The 21,484-nt window shown below is 34.9% G+C and overlaps 1 protein-coding gene across 2 annotated transcripts; it reads right to left on the bottom strand.

The window, feature by feature from the left end:
* Positions 1-508: 508 nt before the first annotated feature.
* Positions 509-19,431, bottom strand: LOC120149900 (protein ENHANCED DISEASE RESISTANCE 2-like). 2 transcript variants are annotated; one of them, XM_039162603.1, is made up of 22 exons: positions 18,957-19,431; positions 17,807-17,881; positions 17,491-17,544; positions 16,830-16,895; positions 16,649-16,707; positions 16,150-16,223; positions 8,588-8,713; positions 8,109-8,143; positions 7,612-7,712; positions 7,438-7,533; positions 7,039-7,103; positions 6,883-6,954; positions 6,362-6,532; positions 5,726-5,928; positions 5,510-5,576; positions 5,194-5,369; positions 4,160-4,261; positions 2,993-3,040; positions 2,322-2,465; positions 2,135-2,230; positions 1,197-1,298; positions 509-867 (listed from the first exon to the last, which is right to left on the bottom strand). In XM_039162603.1, the coding sequence occupies exons 1-22, from the start codon at positions 19,254-19,256 to the stop codon at positions 775-777; spliced, it is 2,325 nt and encodes a 774-aa protein (XP_039018534.1). In that variant the 5' UTR covers positions 19,257-19,431; the 3' UTR covers positions 509-774. The 2 variants fall into 2 exon arrangements, with proteins under 2 accessions (XP_039018534.1, XP_039018536.1); XM_039162605.1 differs by lacking the exon at positions 6,362-6,532.
* Positions 19,432-21,484: the final 2,053 nt, after the last annotated feature.

Below are 21,484 nucleotides of genomic sequence, written 5' to 3'. Positions count from 1 at the left end.
GATTGGGATACCTTATTTCCCATTGTTTGCTGGAACCTTTAGTCATTAATAAATATGAGGGGTTTAAACAAAATTTTAAATCTATATCTCAAGTTGAACAATGTGTTGATTTCATGTATAAGTTCCATTGGACTTGCAAATACTTTTGCTTGATCTATAGTTTATGTATTTTTTATTTGTAACTTGTAATTTCAAAATTTTATCCGAAATTATTAAGGTCAAACTATCAGAAATTTCATGATTATTTAAGAAACATCTGTTATTGGAATTTTTACATATCAAAATTTGACATTATTAGTAATATCATGACCATCTTAAAAACCTTGATTACGTAATCTTATATTCAATCCAAATACCGAAAAATCGTGGTAAAAATTGAACAATAAAATTAAATGCAAAGAAAACACACGGCTCTCTCTCAACAAACGGTTGTCGGAAATCCCAATGGATACAGTGGTTTAAAAAAAAAAAGCAATCCTTCAAAAGTTGTACCAAGGACATATTACACCTTCAACCAAACCATGTCCCAAATTGTGGGAAACTTTAATGTCCAAAATAAACCATTTGTTTCTTCAACCAATATGATCATTTTAATGTACGTAAAAGTGAGCTGCAAACTGAAAAAATAAAGAAAATTTGGGCTGCAAATGCTACTAGTTTGGAAGCTAACTCAACAATAATCTAATACCATATCGGAAGCGTTTATGATCCGAGCCTACTCATCACAACGACCACAAGATGCTTAAAGACCAGATTATAACAAAGTGGTTAACTTCAATCGTTAAGTGGTACAGCAGATTCAGGCTTAACACGATTTAGTCGAACGGTGCCCAAAATGTATTCAGGCAATTCTGACTCCTCCTTTGCCTGCAGAAGGAAAGCAAGTGTCAATGCATAGGGTTCAGATGTATAAAGCAGGAACAATTCAACTTTATAAAGCTGCTAAAGGTTAGCTGGCGTGAATTTCTATAGTACTTTCATCGTCATGAAATAGAGCACGGTTACGAATTTCAAAATGTCAACAGAGTTCTGAAGCATGCCACAAAGATTCATAGATGATTCAAACAGCAAATGAACAAAATGCACTTGACGGTTGCACAATAATCAACCATAAGACATCCCAAATTATGTCAGAAACGAAAGGCCACGCTATGGCATGGTAGATTTAAAACTAAGAGCAGAAGAAAGGCACAGACCTCTATTAATATTGCAAGATCTACTACTAAGCTTGTGACATATCCAAGGACAAGGCCAATGACACTTCTTGCTACAGATGATGACCCGATATCCACATCAATCTGCATAAGAGAAGATTTGGCAACAGCATCATCAAGTTCAAACTAGTTCGATACCAGGTAGGCATTAAATTCTCAACGTATTGAAAAGATAATTGCAGTACATGTCTCTGTAATGGAAGTTCTAAGATTATAACATCAGCAGACTTCATATTCCAGTGTACGTCAGAAAATATGAGATTCCCAAAGTTCTCACTTGATCTCATGTGGTTTTAGACATGATGCATGCTTTAAACTAAATGTAGATTTCTAACTTCCCACTTGATTCATGCAGTTATGTTTTGCATATTACTTGTTCACATTTTTCGATGACATGCCTAATTTCACAACTAAAACAAAAAGGTCAAATTATGATTTTGGTCCTTCTATTGTGCTCAAATTTGGGATTTAGTCTCTCTACTTTAAGTTGACATAATTTGATCCCTCCACTTCAATAATTTCATTAATTGATCCAAATAGTTAATACCGTGAAATGTTCACATTAAAATGCTTACACAGATTCCCCCCCCCCCCTCTTTTAAGAACACCCTTTCAACTCATGATGCTAAGTTGGTAAGTTCCGGTTAAAGATTTTTTTTCCTTGTGTGTTGGAAGGGATTTTTTAAGAAAAGCCCAACATCAGCATTTTACCCAGAATAGTTAACGGTGTTAGCTATTAGAACTCACAAATAACATCATAAAAATAGAGGCACAAAATTATACCAAATTAAGGTACAGGGACTAAACCATAAAGTTTAGCATAGTAGATAAACCATAATTTGACCAAAATAAAATGTAGATGCATAAATCACTAGCAGCCTATTCAGGCAAGCAAGTTAGAAAAACTGAGGTTGCATTACCTCGAGAAAGTTGTCTTGTCTGAAATACTTGCAGGTAACAGCTTTCCCAAGTAGGCAAGCTTTTGTTCCAACTGCACGCTTGACCATCCAATAGCCCTGTGAATTTGAAGGCAAATAAGAATTTCAATAATATGACCATAAAATAGATAATTAACAGTAGAAATCTCTACAATATAGCATTCCATACCTCAACAATACTTGGAATCAGTTTAAATCGTGCATCGCGGAACATATCTGTTCCATCCACAAATCTTCCCAATAAAGAATTTTTATTCACGGGCCTATCAGAAGCATAGTAAAGGACCAAACTATAGTTTGGTTTAGCAGGGACCTGAAAGAAAGAGCAAAACATATATATCCTCTTTGAAAGACCAAAAAGGAACTAGTTGCAAACGACAAAAGTATTACATTAAAATTCTCCCCAAGCAACCATGCTTCCCATTTTCATCCTCAAAAGTCGGTATTCTTTGGAGAAAAGTGGATGCTAGAAGGGGATGTGTAAAGGCCAGAGAGTGATCTTAGTCAACCATTAATAGTAGTAAAAATTGTTCAAATATTTCCACCGTAGTCTTCATATCATCCGCTAGTACAAGTATGCCTATTTATTGATTAGCATTTCTTTAAATGAACTCAATATTCTTTTTTAAACTATGGCCTAAGCATCAGCAAACTTATATGTCCCGAGCAAAACTTTCATCTTTTAATGGTTAGTTTTCTGCTGTAGTCTTTAACATGGAACAGTCTTCTTCATAACCAATGAAAGAGTCTAATAAAAATTTCCAGTATATGATATATATTTCGCTCAAGAGCATGCACCCAGCACCAATAAAAGAGGTTAAGATGCATCTGCATACATACCTCTAGGTTAATCACAAGGATAAATGGAAGCTTTTTTCCAGCATCTGTCTGAAAATGAAAAATATCAGTTAGGTCTTAACTCAAGCTGTTTTTCAATTACACAAATTCACGCGCAAGAGCAAAAATATTTGCAAAATTAGCTTGTTCCAGCAGGAAAGGAACTTTTGGTGTCCTGTGTGATAGAGAATATCTCAAAGGTGTTCTCTATCAGTAGAACAAAAATGTTCCCGTATACTAGGAATATAAAGATGGAAAAATAGATAGTTTGACAGTTCCAAAAACAAATTTATAGTCTCTAACAACCTGTAGGAGTAGCAAACTATTTGCTGCTGGATATATTCCAAGTATAAATGCCAGTTCAGTGATCCTCAAATTAGAAAATCTCCAAACTGGAACAAAAATCTTAATAATTGCAAGTCAACCTGACATTTTGGTAGTTAGTTGTTTAGCCAAGTCTCATAATACAGAAAAATTAGTGTAGTTGGGATAAGGATGCTGCAAAAGGCCGAATGAGTGTACAAGAAAAGATAAGACAAGAAACATATTATTTTGAAAAGAATGGTGTTAAGTGAAACCATTTAAGGAGGGAAGGGCTTTTTTTATTATTATTGTTAGCCAGAGATATAAATAGAAGAAACGATTACTATAGATCACCGTAAAAACTGAAAACTTTGAAGCTTTCCGATGTCGGTCAAAATTGTTTCATCCAGTCTAAAAGGTTAATCAAATTTAGAAAAACTTAAGAAAAACCTCATCTGAAGGCAACCATCTTATTCCAGCTCAGAAATGTCAAAGTAAAAATAATAAATAGTAAGAAGCATAACAAATTTGATTTCCTGCTAGATGAGTCCTGATTCATTTATTTAATTATCTACAGAAGCAATGCTAAATAAATACCCTATAAGCAAAACGTCAAAATATATAAAATTCTACTCATATTGAAAAGTATTCCTTTAGCATAGGAGCAGCTTCCCCATAGCATGAAAAAGTGTGAAATACTACTGTTCCATTTAATAGATTTTAGCATTAAATTTTGAGAACGTAAGATGAACAGATCCAGAAGGATAATAGCAAACTATAGTAGTAAGGCTTTCCTGCACAATAATCGTCAAAGTAAATGAAAAATAAATAAAAACAACAAATGCACAAATTTGCTTAGTATAATACCTGAACTAGACACCTAGGATGCAATGCAATTTTATCCGTGGGTGTATCAACTTTGAACCAGTCAACAGCTATTAGCGTGAGAAGGGGATCTGAACCCATGATCTGCAAAAAGATTTACAATATTAATTGATTCTCTGCAGAACAAACAGTATCTCAGCAAGAACAAGGAATGTGAAGCACAACTGATACACTAAAACCCAAAGGAGGGTTGTCACTCTGTCAGATGAAACAAAAAGAAATCTTTTTCCATCATACAGAAAACCATAATTTCTGATTTGCATTAAAAACAGCACATTATGACACAGAAACTCATCAAGTCAAGAGAACAAGAACTCACATATTATAAAAGCTAAAATTAGAAAATAAACCAAAATGATGTCCCTGTCAGAAACAAAACAAAAATATATATTTTTCATCGTAAAGAAAGCCAAGACACAAGAACTCGCAAAATATGAAAGCTAGAACTAATAAATGAATCAAAATGTGATAAGAGTTCAAACAAAGCACGTAAAATGACTGAATTAAACCAGAGGGTCACAACTTTTAAATCAAATGAAGAATACAGCAGTGAGACAGCAAATACCACCAGAACATACACATGTAAAGCCAATTCCAGTCAGTCATCTTAGAAACCAGACATTAAAAGGAAATTAAATCACATCCATGACCCATCATAAACAGAATTAATGACGGTCAAAGAGAAGCAAACTTATCAACTCAGAATGAGATCCGAATGAATGAGTAGAGCACTACAATCAAACATACACCGATTGCCATTCCAATTTCCATTGCTTTTGCCATAATAATATACCAGAAAGTCAAGCTTCAATCTTTTGCCAACAAGCATGTAGTTTGTTGGTAGATTGTTGGACTCTTAGTTCCAATAACCAAACATCGAACTCTGGAAATCAATATATATATATATATATATATATATTCATGCTTTGATGATATAAATAAATAGATGAAAGCACTCATCAAAACAAACAAAACAACATGGCAAATACATGTGATTTAGAAGAAAACAAACACACCTTGCCACTATCTCTTAAGTAAGTCTTTCCTCTTATCATAAATCCCCTACCACTAGGAGAAGTCCAACAATTTGAGCCAGTCTCATCCTTTCCTTTAGGGAGGGAACCATTGAATTGGCTTGGATCGAAATGGACAGGAGGTACACTTGGATCCAATTCCTTATTTACATCAGGAGCTGCATATGCAGTGACCTTATACTTAGTATACGTAATAACTCGGTAGCGAATGATTTCCTCAATAAGTTGTCCCTTTAAAATAAGAGTAAAAAAGTAAAATCAGACTGATCTTTTCCGATACAAAATTTAAGACAAGAACCTGAAGCTCGCTTCAAAGCTAAGCTTGAGATGGCCCAAGATACATTCTTCAGCTTAATTTTCCTTTCCTGACAAAGTTGAGAGCAAGCTATCAATGAGAGAAGATTTTAAGAAAACAATTAATATTTCAGCAAGATCAAATAGTACAACAAATTTTAACTCTTCTTTGGAATGAGAGAAGCCACTTGTGTTTTCCAATGAGGCACAATGGAATTACCTTCTTGTCTGCATCATCCTCACTCTCTTCATCTTCTGAAGATGAAGAAGAACCACCAGCAATTGCATCATAGAATTCATCCCGCACATCTGAATCCTCAAAGTCGCTATTGGAAGTTGAAACATCAGAAAGTTTTGACTGGACAACCATGGTGGAAGATTCAAAACTCAGTGATGGATTTGCTCCAATATATTCCTTTAACCCTGAAACATATTTACAAGGAAACATAACTACACAGAAGCAGAGGCATAAATGATATAAGCCACAAAATCCCGCAGGTTTTGACTCGGCTTTTCATTCCTGCTCTCATTGTTGTTAGCAGCCCATGTCTGTGTGTAATGTTAGGAAAGAAATGTATTACTTACATGTTACATCGTCAGAAAATCATATGTATACTCATGATATATCTATAACGTGGTTCAGTCAAACAACAATCCTGCTCAATAAAATTTACCACTTAAGAGATAAATGAAAGAACAGTGTAGCTAGGTTTTCTTAGCTGATCATGTCTCTAAAATGAAAAAGAACTCTAAAACCCAGCTTTCAAATAGAGATATAAGACATGATTTCCTAAGCCATTACTTACTAGTATGAGACCATAAGCCAGATAATAAGAACTTGATTAGATAGCTCAACCTGACACTTGGGATAATAAAGCATATGGGATGGTATTTTCAAACTTTGAGCTGCTATTTTTCTTCCATGGAAGCCATCCTTCAGTATGGAACTCCAACATATGTGTTAGAAGACATTTTGCAATGTTTGAACCCATGGGTGCATTTAAACTTCTAATCTCCCATGTAGATGCTGCCATCCACAAATAAAGAGATACACATAATGAACAGAGTTATAAGCAAGATTTATACCACGGGGTGTCTTTACCAATGAAAACTATAAAAGACATCTCACAGTACTCCACAGCCCTAGCACTACCTTATGAACAATTGAATTGCTACAAAATGGAAACCAGACGACTAAAAGCAGCATTTTCTAAACATACAAAAATAATCACATTTATTTGGATCAATCAATCCCTATAAAATTTTATGCATAGAAAGAAAGAAGAGAGATGCAAAGCAGAAATACAGAACTTTCTCTTGTTTTAAATGCACAATGTATTCATGCAATAGAGACCAACTACGAATACAAATTCTTACGATTAATTGTTGTACGCCGATATCCAGACCTAGAAGGTCGCTTCTTATGTACAGCTGGAAGTTGCAAAATTGCTGCCAAAACAAACATATAACATGCATGAGAAAAAAAGAGGCAAGTTAGTGAACTAAAAATATTATCAGCATTTTCTTTCTTACTGTATGTTCCATCTTGCCCTCGAAACCACTGCCTAGTGAAGACAAAATCTCTCTTGGATTTCCATCTAGAAAACATGTAATATGACATATAAATGCAAGCATATGACAGAAGATACAATATAGATTCATGCCAATTTGATTAACTTAATATTAACTGAGGAAATTAATAATGTTCAACCTCTAATTACCACTATCTGTTTTAAAGAGAAAAATAAATATTGTTCAACCTTATCATTATCTGTTTTAAAGAGAAACAAAAAATTGAGGATACATCAATCAATCATAGGTGCAAACTCTGAATTGGCTTGATGAAAACCACTTGATATGTTTACATGTGGACTAAACATTGGAGGAATGGTTCTTCAAAAAAAGTAGGAGTCCCCTTCTGGAAAAACTTACCGAGTAAGATATTTTGGATCATATATTCCATAAACAACATCGTAGTGTCCATCATAAGAATCTATCAGCTCCAAGTCAGCAGTCACCGTATCCCACCTGTGAAGATAGTTAGTAGAGAAGCTAAACTTACATACCAGGAATATGAAATCAAGGAACATAGACGGAACAGCTTACTCATATCTCTTACGACGGTCCAGATTTAAGATTACTTCAAAAACGGTATCTGCACTTGCATCTACAAGAGCAACAGCTTTTACAAGGGCACCTTTTCCATTCTGTAAATATATAAAGATCATTTAAAGAAGAGATTTGAGTCATTCATCGGATAAAGAGAAATTTAAAACTTTGATATTGTTTAGGAACATAAGGCTGATTAACCAATTATTGTTTTAACACAAAATAGAGCTGCAGAAACAAACACAGACATTGAGAAATTTAGATCTACAAGTTCAATTAGCAGTATCTGTAAACTGCATGTTTGGCACTACGAATTAACTGTGAAGTCAATAATTAATGTTGCTTTATCATTCACGTTCGTGTACAATTTTTTTCAATATGAATGGAGTAAGGCTAAAGTTCCAAACTTTCGAAAAAACATGCAGGAAAATCTATCAAGATGCTTTTCCTAAATAAATTAAAAGGGGGGGTGGAATAAGTATGATGTTATATACCTTAGAATCAGCCACATCCTCAAGGATTCTAATACCTGAAACCAATCAGAAAGCAAACTTTTAGATGGTTATACAAAAATTGTTTCTCTATTAGGACCATTCCATTTTCTTAGCATGATGAGATACTTAAAGTAAATTACAAATAATCAAATCTTTCATTCTCCAGATCTTAATGAGAAGAAATTTTTAATTCTTCTGCCAACATGCTCGGGAATCAGGCAGATTACATGATAAAGCAAATAGAATTGTTTAAAGGACGCGGTTGATTGCAGTAAACCATTAACAGTGACAGTATGATGAATGCATCATAACAGTTTTCCAGTTCTGCATGGGTTATTGTCTACAGTGCTTTTACATATCATTGCTCCAATCCAACAAGTCTAAACCTATCGGCATTTGTTACAATTTAATATCTTGTATTTTTTTCTCTTTTGGATTAATGAAGTTTGTTTAACCAAAAGAAAAATGTATAAGCATACCATTGATCGTACGAACACATTTCCATTCATGTGCTTCAATTGCATCTCCAAACTGCCCTTCAAAGTATCCATCTGATGTACCATAACCACCCAAGCTTGAGGTTTGCCGCAAAAGCATCTCTGGACCTATGAGCAGCCAAAATAAAAGAAAACTATAAGTTTTACTCAGCAATATAAAATAATTATAAAATGTTGAAAAAGCATTAAGACGTACATATTAGAAGCATAAAAAGGTATTTTCTTTAAATTTTAAAATAAATAAAAAGAGACTTCATATCAATTATTCCTAAACTTCACTTCTCACTTCCTCAGATGGTTACCTGCTTGAATATGACACAGTAATGCCTTTTCAGTCTCTCCAAACCATAATTTTTTCACAAAACATTTATTCAAGGATTTTTTTTATGCTTTACATGACAGAAAACGCACACTTGAACTGCTGAAATTTTCTAACACCAACTTATGTTCAAATTTAAGAAACCATTATCTTTTTTTTTTGGATAGGAATTGTAGGCCTCGTTAAAAACCCCCTTCTTGAATAAGGAACTTATAATGAGTTCCTTCTTCAGAGGAAGGAGGAAAAGAGTGCCTTAAACTTCATTAATGAAAATACATAAGATTACAACAAGAAGATAAGCCCCTTACAACAATTTGAAAATCCCAACATAAAATACCCCTAAGACACACTGGAATTAGCCAATGGCGGATTTAGCCAACCCATCAGCCTCAATATTGGTTGTCCGAGCAACCCATCTAATAACACCCTCAACTTCTTTTAGCTTAATTGTTATGTTCCTGACAAGAATGACAAAAATCTGAGGGCAGAAAGTTCCATTCTTGACCCAATCCACTGCCAGTTTGCAGTCTGATTCTAACAACAAACGCCCATTAATACCTCCTTTCACTGAATCAAAGAAAATTAAGCCCTTCTGGATAGCCCTTAGCTCCATCATAATAGGTGGACCTGGACCCGTGGCCTCCTTAAAAGATCCTAGAATAAGACCTTCCTCATCTCTTAGAATACCCGCAACTCCACTGCTGTTCCAATCAGAATTTGTAGCTGCATCCACATTCAATTTTACAAAGCCCTTAGGAGGGGGGGACCAAGGAATTGTAGTAACAATCGATTTGTTGAGAAGAAAGCATGAATCCCCAAGAGAAGGGTCCCGATTAGAGAATCCGTTGAAATAACAGAATCTGCAAACTTAGCTAAGAACCAAGATGCAAGTCGTACTCTTGCTAGGAAAAATAGATTAAGATGGTCAAACTTCCCTCTATCAAAAACAATATTATTTCTTACTTTCCAAACAGTCCAAATAACAACGGCAGGAATAAACTTCCAAATAGCAGACCTAGGATTTAGATCTTCCCAAGCTTGAAGAAACTTCTGCGCATTTGTATGAAAAACCACAGAAAGACTCCAATACTGCACAAATTTGTTCCAAAGAGACCACACAACTGAACACGAGAAAAATAAATGAGAAGAAGATTCAACCTCCAAATTACATAGAGGACAAGAAAGATCTGTTATACCCGTAACCCCTCTCTTAACCAGTTCAGACCTCACTGGCAGTTTTTGGAGAACTACCTGCCACATGAATACCTCGACTCTTGGTGGCACCAGACCTTTCCACACAAATTTCTTCCAACCATAATCATCCTTCTGAGCCAAAGAACAAGTCTTCACACATGAATTAGTAGAATAGACACCAGTTCCGTTTCCTTTCCAAATCAGACCATCGATTGCCTCTTTAGACAGACAAAAATTAGAAATGATAGCCATCAGGTTAGCCCACTGTTCAAATTCTCAATCGGCTAAGCTTCTCCTCAACTGAATATTCCAAATCCATCCCAAAGAACTGAACTCGCCAAATTCAATCAGTTTTCCAAACTGGTTTGTAGAGATTGCGAACAGCCTCGGAAAAGAAACCTTAAGAGGGCAGTCCATTGCCCATTTGTCCTGCCAAAACTGAATAAATTGACCATTCCCAACTTCTAGTCTGAACATGCTGCGGAAATAGCAACCAAAAGAGTCTTCTTTAAAATAAGAATTCACCACCGAGCTCCAAATCCAAGAAGCTTGAGCTGGGATTTTGCTATTGAACAATAAGGAAAAAGGATCAATATTGTATTTTGAACAGATCATTCTCCTCCAAACAACATCCTTGTCATTAGCAAATCTACAAGACCATTTCCCCAATAGTGCTCTGTTCATATTGCTAATATTTAACACTCCTAAACCACCAGCCTCCTTTGGCTTGCACACGTTAAGCCAACTAACCCAATGAATCTTATTTTTCTCCGCTCCACCTCCCCATAAGAACTTAGACATGATTGAGTTGAGTTTAGAAGTTACGGATGATGGAATTTTGAATATAGACAAGTAGTACGTAGGAAGAGAACAGAGAACCGATTTAATCAAAACTAATCTCCCTGCCAAGGAAAGGGTGGCAGCTTTCCAACCTGCTAGTTTGTTGTTAAATTTTGAAACAACCGGATCCCAAAGAGAGGTTGAATTCCGTGTTGCACCAAGCGGCAGACCTAGATAATCAGAAGGAAATTTCCCCACTGCACAGCCAATAGACGACGCCCACTCCTCCACCTCCTCTGTAGGCGTATTAACACCAAATAACTTGCTTTTCTTAAGATTCAACTGCAGACCAGACATAACTTCAAACACTCTTAAGACCCTTTTAACATTTGAAATCTCCATTTTCGAAGCCCCACAGAAAATAATTAGGTCGTCTGCAAATTGCAGATGAGATAAGTTGAAAGCAGTCTCATTCCTCCCAATATGCAGACCAGAAAACAATCCATCAGAGACAGCCTTTAAGAGCAAGACATTTAGGAGTTCCCCAACTAAGTTAAAAAGCAAGGGCGAAAGAGAACAGCCCTGGCGGAGACCCCTTGCCATAGGAAATTCCTGAGAAGGTACCCCATTTATCAAAACTGAAATAGAAGCAGTAGTAACACATTGTTTTATCCAACTTCTCCATTTAGAACCGAAACCCATTTTCTCCATAACCTTAAAAAGAATAGACCAATCCACAGTGTCGTATGCCCTTCTAAAATCCACTTTAAACACACATCCTTTGAGTCCCTTTTTCCTCCAAAAATCAATCCCCTCATTGGCTATAAGAGAACAATCCAGAATTTGACGACCTGGAATGAAAGCAAACTGCATAGGGCTTATTACATCAGAAATGCTATTCCTTAATCTCCTCGAAAGACATTTTGAGAGGATCTTGTACAAACCTCCTACAAGGCTTATAGGTCTATAGTCATCTAATCCACCAATATTGGCCACCTTGGGGATAAGAGTAATGAAAGTATGATTTACTCCATGTTCCCAATCTTTCCCTGAATAAAAGTTATGAAAGAATTTCAGAATATCAACCTTAAGAACAACCCAAAATTTCTTGAAGAAGCCCATATTAAAACCATCCGGGCCGGGAGCTTTGTTGCTATCACATGATTGTAGAGTCTCCCATATTTCTTCCTCCGTGAATTCTTTTTCCAGAATATTACTTTGCTCCACTGAAATTTTTGAAAAATTCATCTTCATATCTTCTACTTCCAAAGTAGAACTAGAGTTGTAAATTCCAAAAAAATGATCTTTGACACAAGCTTTGATGACAGATGGATCTTGAGTTATCTCTCCATTGACATTCAAAGCATTCATGGAATTCCTCTTTCTCCTAATCAACGCACAAGTATGAAAAAATCTTGTATTGTGGTCCCCTTCTTCCACCTATCTAGCTCTCGATTTTTGAAACCATATTTGTTCTTCAATCTTATACAACCTCCATAATTCTGATCTCATATTGTTCAAATCTGATCCTCTGTCCCAAACATATGTACCTTGCCTCTGCTGCAAGTTCACTTCTTCCAAGTGAATCCTCTTTTCTAAATCTGTAATCTCTACAGAAGGAAAATGGTCTCTCTTCCCCGCCCATTGTTTGATCGACAGTTTAGTAGATTTCAGGATAGATAAAATTCCTGTTTTCCTCTGATCAGACTTGCATTCTTTAACAGTAGACTCAACTAAATTCTGGAAACCGTCCTCTTCCATCAAATAATTAAAGAGTTTGAAAGGTTTCTTCCCCCAACTGACCCCCTCATTCTCCAGAAAAACAGCATTATGATCTGACACTGACCTTGGCAACAAGTATTGTGTAACATCAGGAAATGCTTCTAGGAAATGAACATCAACGAGGAACCTGTCCAGTCTAACATAGGTGGGTAAATCCTGGTTGTTACACCAAGTGAATCTGCCCCCATGTAAAGGTAAATCAATTAATCCTGTATGTTGCAGAAATTGGCTGAAAATTCTTATTGAACTTCTGTTTGGAGCTCTCCCCACCTTCTCTTCTTCAGAAAGATGCACATTAAAATCACCTCCCACACATAAAGGGATATTCAGTCCACAAATAAAAACAGCTAACTCTTCAAAGAAGCTTGCTTTCTCTTCTTCAATACTAGGCCCATAAACATTAATAAAACCACACCTAAACTGTGAAGTTCGAAACTTTCCAAAAACTGCAATAAACCTTCTGTTTATAATAAGGTTGTCAACTTCAAAAGAGCACTCATCCCAGCAACTCAATAGCCCTCCAGAAGAACCCACTGCTGGAGATTCTGCAACACCTTGAAGAGAATTCAAACCACTTCTCCTAAGAAATTGTCTCTGAACCTTCTCCACTTTTGTTTCTTGCAATAGAAGAAGAAAAGGACGTCTCTTTAAAACTAGATTTTGAACAGCTCTGTGTTTTTCCTTCCTTCCCAAACCCCTAACGTTCCACGTAATAATGGCTAATTGAAATTTCATCATGATTCAAATAAGTATTAGAAAACCCAATAAACACCGAAAATCAAACCAGCCTCAAATCCTCCTCCAACTTTATGATTTTCTCCAAAAAAGCTGATTTCCCACCCTTGAAAGACACACCCAATCCATTACTGATTTCCCAAGTAGCTATAGCTTCCTCCAAAAGAACAACAAAATCTGAAGAAGAAACTGTTTCAATGCTAACTTGATCCAATGCCAATCTGGTCAACAATCTTTTGGCTCTTCTATTAAAGGACATAGAGTTGAAGGAATAACTATCTCCTTCTAAGTGCCACCCTTCCCACATACTATCCAAACTGCTGTCAACAACCTGTCTCTCCAAAGTAGACCCCATACAGCCTTCCAAATTAGGTTCTGCTACTGCACTGACCGGCAGAACTGAATTAGGATCCAAAATCTTCCCATTTAGCCTCTCTAGAGATTCCTCTTCTCGAGGAACAACTATTTCATCTTTCTCTAACCAATGTCTTCTCTCCCTGGATCTCTTGTAGACCCTTTTGAAGCTAATACTTCTCTTATCCAACGGTTCACTCTTTGTAGTCAATGGAGAGTTGGATCGATCAAGCGTTCTTCCCCTGGAAATCTTACTTCCAGAACATAAAATGTAGTCAATCGGCTTTTCCTCTAAATTTGATTCCAATCCTCTAGAACACTTTCTCAAACCAGAAAGTGGCAGACCTCCATTTTTATCTTCCTTTGAGTTTGCAGATTCAACCAGAAACTGCTTCTGGTCCATTTTCCCAAATTTATCCAGCTTAACACCAGGCCCAGCTGGAATAATTTTTAGAGGTGGAGAACCAAGTTGCCCATTATCTGATGATTGGGCTATAGACCCATCAGCCGAAAAATTTGAAAATCTACATCCCAAACCCGCGTATTCACCAAAATTGTTAGTCCCAAGATCCTGACACGCTGTCAGCACACAATTAATGCCTTTCCCAACTTTGTTAAACGTTGGGAGTTGAATTTCCTCACCAACTCCAACCAAACCCGTGTTAGCTCCTTGGTCAAACCAAATATCTACCTTTTGTCTGCTGTTTTCTTCTGAACGTTCAGCACTTTCCATGCTATCTGACAGACTACTGTCAACCTTGTCTCCAGAAAATTCCTCACCAAGTTGTCTATTGTCAGAACCTCCCACCAGCGACTTGTTGAAGGAAACGGAAGAATACTCAAGCACCGAACCCAGCTTAATCTTAACTTTGAACGATCTTCCATAGGAACCAATAGTTATCTCCTCAGGGACGTCATAAGGGCTGGCCACCCTAACCAAAATCTTCACCATCGATAGGTCTGCTCTGATAACTGTATCTTCATGAATTTCTTCCACCAATCTCCACTTTCCTGCTACCCGTTCCAAAAAGGAATTTTGCCAACATAACAATGGAACCCCAAACAGATGTACGAGGCAAAAAGCCATTGGAATACCATCATCGTTCAATAAAAGTGCCAACCTATCAAACCAGAAAAATAACTCCTCCTTTTTCTCTAGCCATGCATCCATCAATTCTTCAGTCGACTTAAATGTAATAACACACGAATTCCAGACATAACCCCATCTAGAGATCTGGACATCAAAACCTTCATTAACTAAGGCCTTCTGGACTAATTCGAACTCAAAAGAATGTTTGATGATCCCCGTTAATGATCTCTTCACCCAACTAGAGCTCTCAGACGGAATATGCATTTCCCAACTATTTTTTATACCTTTCCTCCTGTTGAAACCATCGATCGACCGATCCCTATGGTCCGATGCATTGTTCTTCAATCTATCAGACAGTAAGGCCTCCTTGTAAGATCTTGTATCCCTTACACTCCTGTTAATAACCCCTTTCTCTTTGAACCTTGAAAGATCTTCTGTGTTCGACCTTGAAGGCATCACCAAAGAAGTGTTCTTCCCGACTGACCTCACCCTAGCATCCTTGTATCTTGCAGTACCCACTGAAATCCTCCAACCATCAATCATCGAACCATTCAGTTTGGCTATCGCCCTTCTTAGACTTTCCTCATTGCCAAACTGCACAAAAGCAAAAGTGAAGAATTTGTATTTCGGATTCCTTGTTTCTCTGGGAATGAACACTCTGACTACCGGACCGTGAGATGAAAACAACTCCCTTAACTCTCGTCGAGACACTCTTTTACTGAGATGATCAACGAACACCGTCCAAACATTCTCTGAAGAAAACTCCCCTCTCAATTTTACTCTCTCAACGTCACTATCTCTCTCCATCAGAAGAAAACTAAGATTTCTCTAACATAAGAATTCTACCTTATTAGGAGGAATTCCCAGTAAAGTTCCAAGCTCATCAAAACTATGTCAAAGAAAGCAAAAGGTTTGTTAGAAATTTTCAAACCATATAGGCTTCATTTATCGCCTTCATTTAAGATTTGGTAAGTTCAGCAAGACAGCTGATACAAAACCATATAGGCTTTGCAGAAGGTGGACCCTGGAATGCAGCATTTTTTTATCTGAAGACCAATGCGTGAAGCATTAGCTTACCATGATTCAACTATAATTTTATAGGTAATATGTAATAGCTGCACATGATAAACAGCATTTGAAACAGTTCTCAGTAATATTTTACATGAGGAAGAAGACTAACTGTGATACACTAAGAGGTTATTTTATACCACAAAGTGAACATATTAGTCTTTTTTGAATATTAAAAGGTGCAATGGCCTAAAAATATATTCATGAAAAATACCAACTCACCTTTTCCAATTCTTATAAGTTTCTTTAGTCCGTGTGCATACCGCTTTACTCGTGGTCGATGTTCCAAATCAATACTTCAGAAGAAAACAGGCAGAGCAATTGATAATTCTTCCAGAAAAGAATGTAAGTAAGAAAAAGTATAATTTGTAGAAGCATGAAGAAATTTTGATTTTGTTACAGGTGGCTACTAGCTAGTATATCTTACAGTTTAGCTACATAGTCAAAATAAACATATATGTTGAACTGAATACCAAAACCAAAATTTTAGTCTCAAGTAAACATCACAGAACAATCTAGTTATACTGCCCTTCATTACTTTCACAGATAAGTACCTTGTGTTCTTTGTATCTACTCAACCCATCAATTGAAATCTATTAATGGAATTTCCCCCATCAATCTTAAGAAATATAGTATCCATAAAAGTTCTAAAATCAGTCTTTAATTATTAGCAAACTCAAGTACGCTACTATAGCAAGATAGTCAAGGAAAAATGTCTTACTCAGCCTCCATGCTTAACTTGTTTCTGGTACTACCTCCTCTTGAAAGCTCATATTCAGCCTGTAGAAATAGGTAGCAATTTATGTGAATACATAAGAAAATTCATGAGGAAAACAAATTCATCTCTTCTAAGAAAGCAACCACATATGTGAATCAGATCATTTTAACTGACTTCCAAATACCTGTTGCTTGGCATGGTCAAATGCCTCCATCCATTTCCGAGCTTCTCCAGCAGAAGAACAAGCAATCTTGAAGACAAAATACACCAAGTTAGTCATGAGTCACTTCGGCACACAAGACAAACTAACCATTAATAAGAAAGAAAAGTAACTTAAAGAGTTAATTCTCTGTGTAGAAAAGTAAACACTGACACTTTCCTGGTCCTATGATATGCATTAGCATCACCAGAGGAACCAACAAATGCACCATGGCTTCACTATAAGACTTGAAGGACTCAGCCAAAACTTAAAGGAAAAATAAATATGTGGTTTTGATTACTGGACCAATCACATTTATCTTGTCAAGAATTGTGTCTTCCCTTTTATATTACATCCTAGACAAGAGGAAATACTTATAAACCTGCTCAATCAGTTACTGAACCCAACCACAGGATTTAATATCTTTTGACATGATTGAAAAATAATTCAAGGAAGAGGTTGAAATATGAGCCAATATAAGCATGCTATCGTCCAAAACATTTGTATAATAACTTGTAAACTAAGAAATTACAAAAACTGGATAAACTCAAAGATTATACATACCAACACAATACCATATGACTAATGCACAATAAAAGCCGACTCCAGCAATCATTATCAATTAAATTCTGTGAAACAAACTTACTTCTCCTTTCTTGGACTCATCCAATCGATTGTAAAACTGTATGACATAAAGATCCTACAAATGGTTAACAGAAGAAAACTGTCAAGCACAGCGTGAAGATTGATTAACCATAAAATCGTCAAAATAGCCCTCAAAAATCATGAAGCGATCCAACCGAAAAAAGCTTAAACAATCAACCACCAGAAAGAGCAAGTGAGAAAAAGAAAACTGGAAAAGAAGAATAAGAACCATAATAAACCAAAAGCAAGTTTTTGAAAGAAAAATAATAGTGAAAGACAAAAACGAACTAAGCAAATAATGATTACTACAGACTTACCCCATCATTGACTTTCCGCCGTCCTAACTCCTCCACCATCAATGTAGGTCCAATAACACCCTTCCTAATAGGTTTCTGGAAAAGATAACATATCAGAAACCAAGAATTCTTAAACAATTAAATTGGAAGAATGGTCAGATCCACAAAAATTAAGTAATTATTCCTTCAAGAACATTGGCAATAGATAACAATGAAAACCAAGCAAGAGAATTGAAAACAAATTCCAAATATAATATTGTAATTGAAGATCTCTCAAATATCACCATCATAATAATAAGTGAATAAAAATAGTCTCCTATTAAATGCAATTACAGGAAAGGAAGAAAAAACAGCCTTGAATTTGAACTTTGTAATTGGAGGCCTACACGAGTTGTCCCTTTCTCATAATAGAAGACAGTTCTACTCTATCCAAGGCCCAAGAGTTGAGTAAGAGGCATTTAGAGACACCTTTTATAAATAAAGTCAAACTAAATTCAATAACGAACTTAAATTCATAAGTTAAATCATGTAACCATGAAAGGCCACATATTAACAAGAACAATAACATGAGTAATTTCTTTACTCTTTTGATAGACTTGCCGCATCTTGTTGATTATTGTATTGTGTTATGAACTTTAATCAGCTCTCTACAAAGTCCAAAGCATCTAACCTTCTATGAATTGCATTCTCTTCTGAAGGGTGCCCTCCTAGAAGCAAATAAATAAGTTGCAGACAAAAAGTTGCAAGTTCTCTCTCATTTAACTTTTATATTTATTATGAATATGACCTGATTTCCTTACTGAGAAAACAAATACTAACTTCTTAAGGAACCAGAACGATTCATAAACAAAAATGCATTTAACCTTCTTTTCCCCATGCATAAGCTGAATTATCTGAAGGCAGCCTTGTATTCTATGAACTCATTCTACTAATTCAACAGTATTGGAAATATATCAAATATTTGAACCCCCAAAACACAGTCTCAATCTCAACCCATTCACTGGAACACCCAAATTAGAAGGAAGACTACCTAAATAATTTCTTCCATTGTAAATGAATAAATCAAATTCACTATAACTTAAAAACTACATGAAAGACGTACACATAATCAAAAAGCTCCATTAAGTCCAAAAGAAAAGGGGGGGAGGGCAGGAAAAGTGACGGTACGTACAATACCGGGGTTCTCATGAGGATCTCTTTTGTACATCATAACGTATTTTCCTTTTATAAAGAGGAAGCGAAGATGACAATACTCGTGACCGATCGAGTTGACTCCAATATGATACACCCATCCGAAAAATTCAAAAATCCCCTTCTCGTCCCCACCGAAGCTGGCTGAAGGTTTATGCCTATGTTTGTGATCGCCGTTTCCGTTGCCGCTGCCGTTGCTTCCGTTGCTGCAGTTCAACAATACTTCTCTCTCCTGTCCTCCGTCGCCTTCCTCTGTTTTAAACGCCGTCGTTTTTTCCATATTTGAAAAAAACTCAGCTCCAATGGCGAAACAAAAACCAAACTGATTTTGATTTGATCGGAAACTACTTTTAGAAAAAAAATAGTTTCGAAAAATGAAGTTGGTTTTGGATCGATCGAGGGCGGATCTGAGGACGGAATGATTCAGCTAAAGAGGAGAGAAGAGCAGAGATGAAGAAAAAAGCATATATTTTTATTTTTGGTTTTTTATTTATTTTCTAAATCTTTTGATTTATAGTTTGTATTTGCAGTGGACCCAACGTGTTTTAATTTTGGGGGTAAATTCGAGAAAAGGCGCATATATATTCAAATAAAAAGGTAAATTCTAGCATTATATCACTAAACTTTAGTCTACCTGTCGATTATGTCATTTAACTTTAAAATATTTCAATTTTAACATGAAACTTTCTACGTATAACATACCAATATACTGTTGACCTGGAGCTAAAAAATAAATTTTTATTCTATCTTATTATCTTTATCAAAATTAAAGATTTTCACTCACTTTTTGTCGTTATAAAATTGTTATTTTTTGTATCTTTTCCGACCAAGTTATACAAAAATGAACTTGTGTCATCGTCCTTCAACATTTAGATTTTTTTCTAAATTAAAGCTTACAAAATTAAACATAAAAAATCATTTATTTTTGGGATTTAGAGATTTGCTTAGGTTTGATATGTTATGGTATTTATTCAAAAAAATTAATTGTAAAAGTTATTTTTTTAGAATATAAACAACAAACCTCAAAATTAATCTCATAAAACAACCTTATTAGGAGAATAAGGAATTAGAATATCGACCTTTAGAAGAATCTTTATTTGATCTTGAGTAGGTTTCAATTAAAAATTGATGATAAGTAACAAGAGTAAAATGTAAACACTTAAGTATTAATCTTATCACGAATGACGATAAGTCACGAGTAATAATTAACAAACAACGACAACTAGAAAATGATTTTTTTATTAAAAAAAATGAGAAATAAATTATCATATTAATACATAGTTAATGATTTAACAGTTTATTGACTAAAATAACCCAATATCAAAAGATTGGTGCTAAATTTAAAGAGTATTAAAGTTTAATGACCAATTTGATAACGTGAACAGTTTGTATTGTGTGATTCGGGTAAGATCATGGACTCATATCAGTCACCAATAAAATAGGCGATTGTTTTTACATGACGTGGCGAAATCAGAATGGAGTGTTCGTTACTATCGGCACTGAAGTAGGCCCCACACGCTTTGCCAGCATTTCAGCGCTTCGTTTTCTTCTCTATATTCCATTATATTTATTTGTCTAATTATAGACAAATTAATGAAAACAATAATGAGTTAATTAAATTAAAATAAGTATTCCTTTATATAAATATATATACATGGTTAATATTATATTTAATCTGTTCATTATTATTTTCAATGATTAATATAAATTAATTAAATTATTTTTAAACAATAATTTATTTTTAAAATTTATATTTCTACTATCATTATTTTTATATAAATATCTGAATTATTACTATATGTATTTTAAAAAAGATAAAATATTATCAATAATTATTTGGTCTAATATGATGAGACATTAGATTTTTAACCAATGCTAATAGTTTAAATCTTGATATTGTTTATAGAATAAATTGAAATGTGAGAATCACCTAATTAAGGATGGGCATTTAACTTAAATTGGACAATTTTCAACTATATCCTATCTTATAGAATTGATTTTTTTTAATTTAGATAAATATCAGGTTGATTCGATTTTTTAAATATAAGATCATGTCGATTTTAGGATGAAAAATATTCAACTCAATAATAATAGTATACGTGATCTTTATATTTAAAAATAATTGTTATAATACTATACACTCATAAAATTTCAATTGTACCCTTATTTTGTCAAACAAAAATTATATATATATATATAGGAAATTGGAATGATCGTAAAAGTTCGACAAATTAATTATACTTTTTAATGTTTTGATAAAATTTAATGATTATTTTGTAATTATTTGAAATTAATGATCATTTTATATTTTTTTTAAAGTTTAGTCACTAAAACGATCATTTAAACATAGTATATTTTGCCCAAGTTTTCTTGTTTGTCAACTTTTTACCGGTAGCAATTATATAATTAAAAAAAAGTAGACTAATAGCTGTAAAAGAACTCCTGATTTAATTTACTTAGAAGATCATTTCAATCAATTTTTCACCCACATAGTAAATACTAGATATC

The sequence above is a fragment of the Hibiscus syriacus genome, unplaced genomic scaffold (assembly GCF_006381635.1).
Source record: "Hibiscus syriacus cultivar Baekdansim isolate YM2019G1 unplaced genomic scaffold, ASM638163v2 tig00111013_pilon, whole genome shotgun sequence".
Lineage (NCBI taxonomy): Eukaryota > Viridiplantae > Streptophyta > Magnoliopsida > Malvales > Malvaceae > Hibiscus > Hibiscus syriacus.
The sequence above is the reverse complement of the archived record's forward strand: the minus strand, read 5'-3'. Positions and strand labels throughout refer to the sequence as shown.

Coding starts and splice junctions, on each gene's coding strand:
- LOC120149900 (XM_039162603.1), bottom strand. CDS start 19,256: ATGGAAAAAACGACGGCGTTTAAAACAGAGGAAGGCGACGGAGGACAG. Junction 5,370..5,509: donor AGCTTTGAAGCGAGCTTCAG/GTTCTTGTCTTA, acceptor CTGCATATGCAG/CTCCTGATGTAAATAAGGAA. Junction 4,262..5,193: donor ACTTAAGAGATAGTGGCAAG/GTGTGTTTGTTT, acceptor ATCTTTTTGCAG/ATCATGGGTTCAGATCCCCT.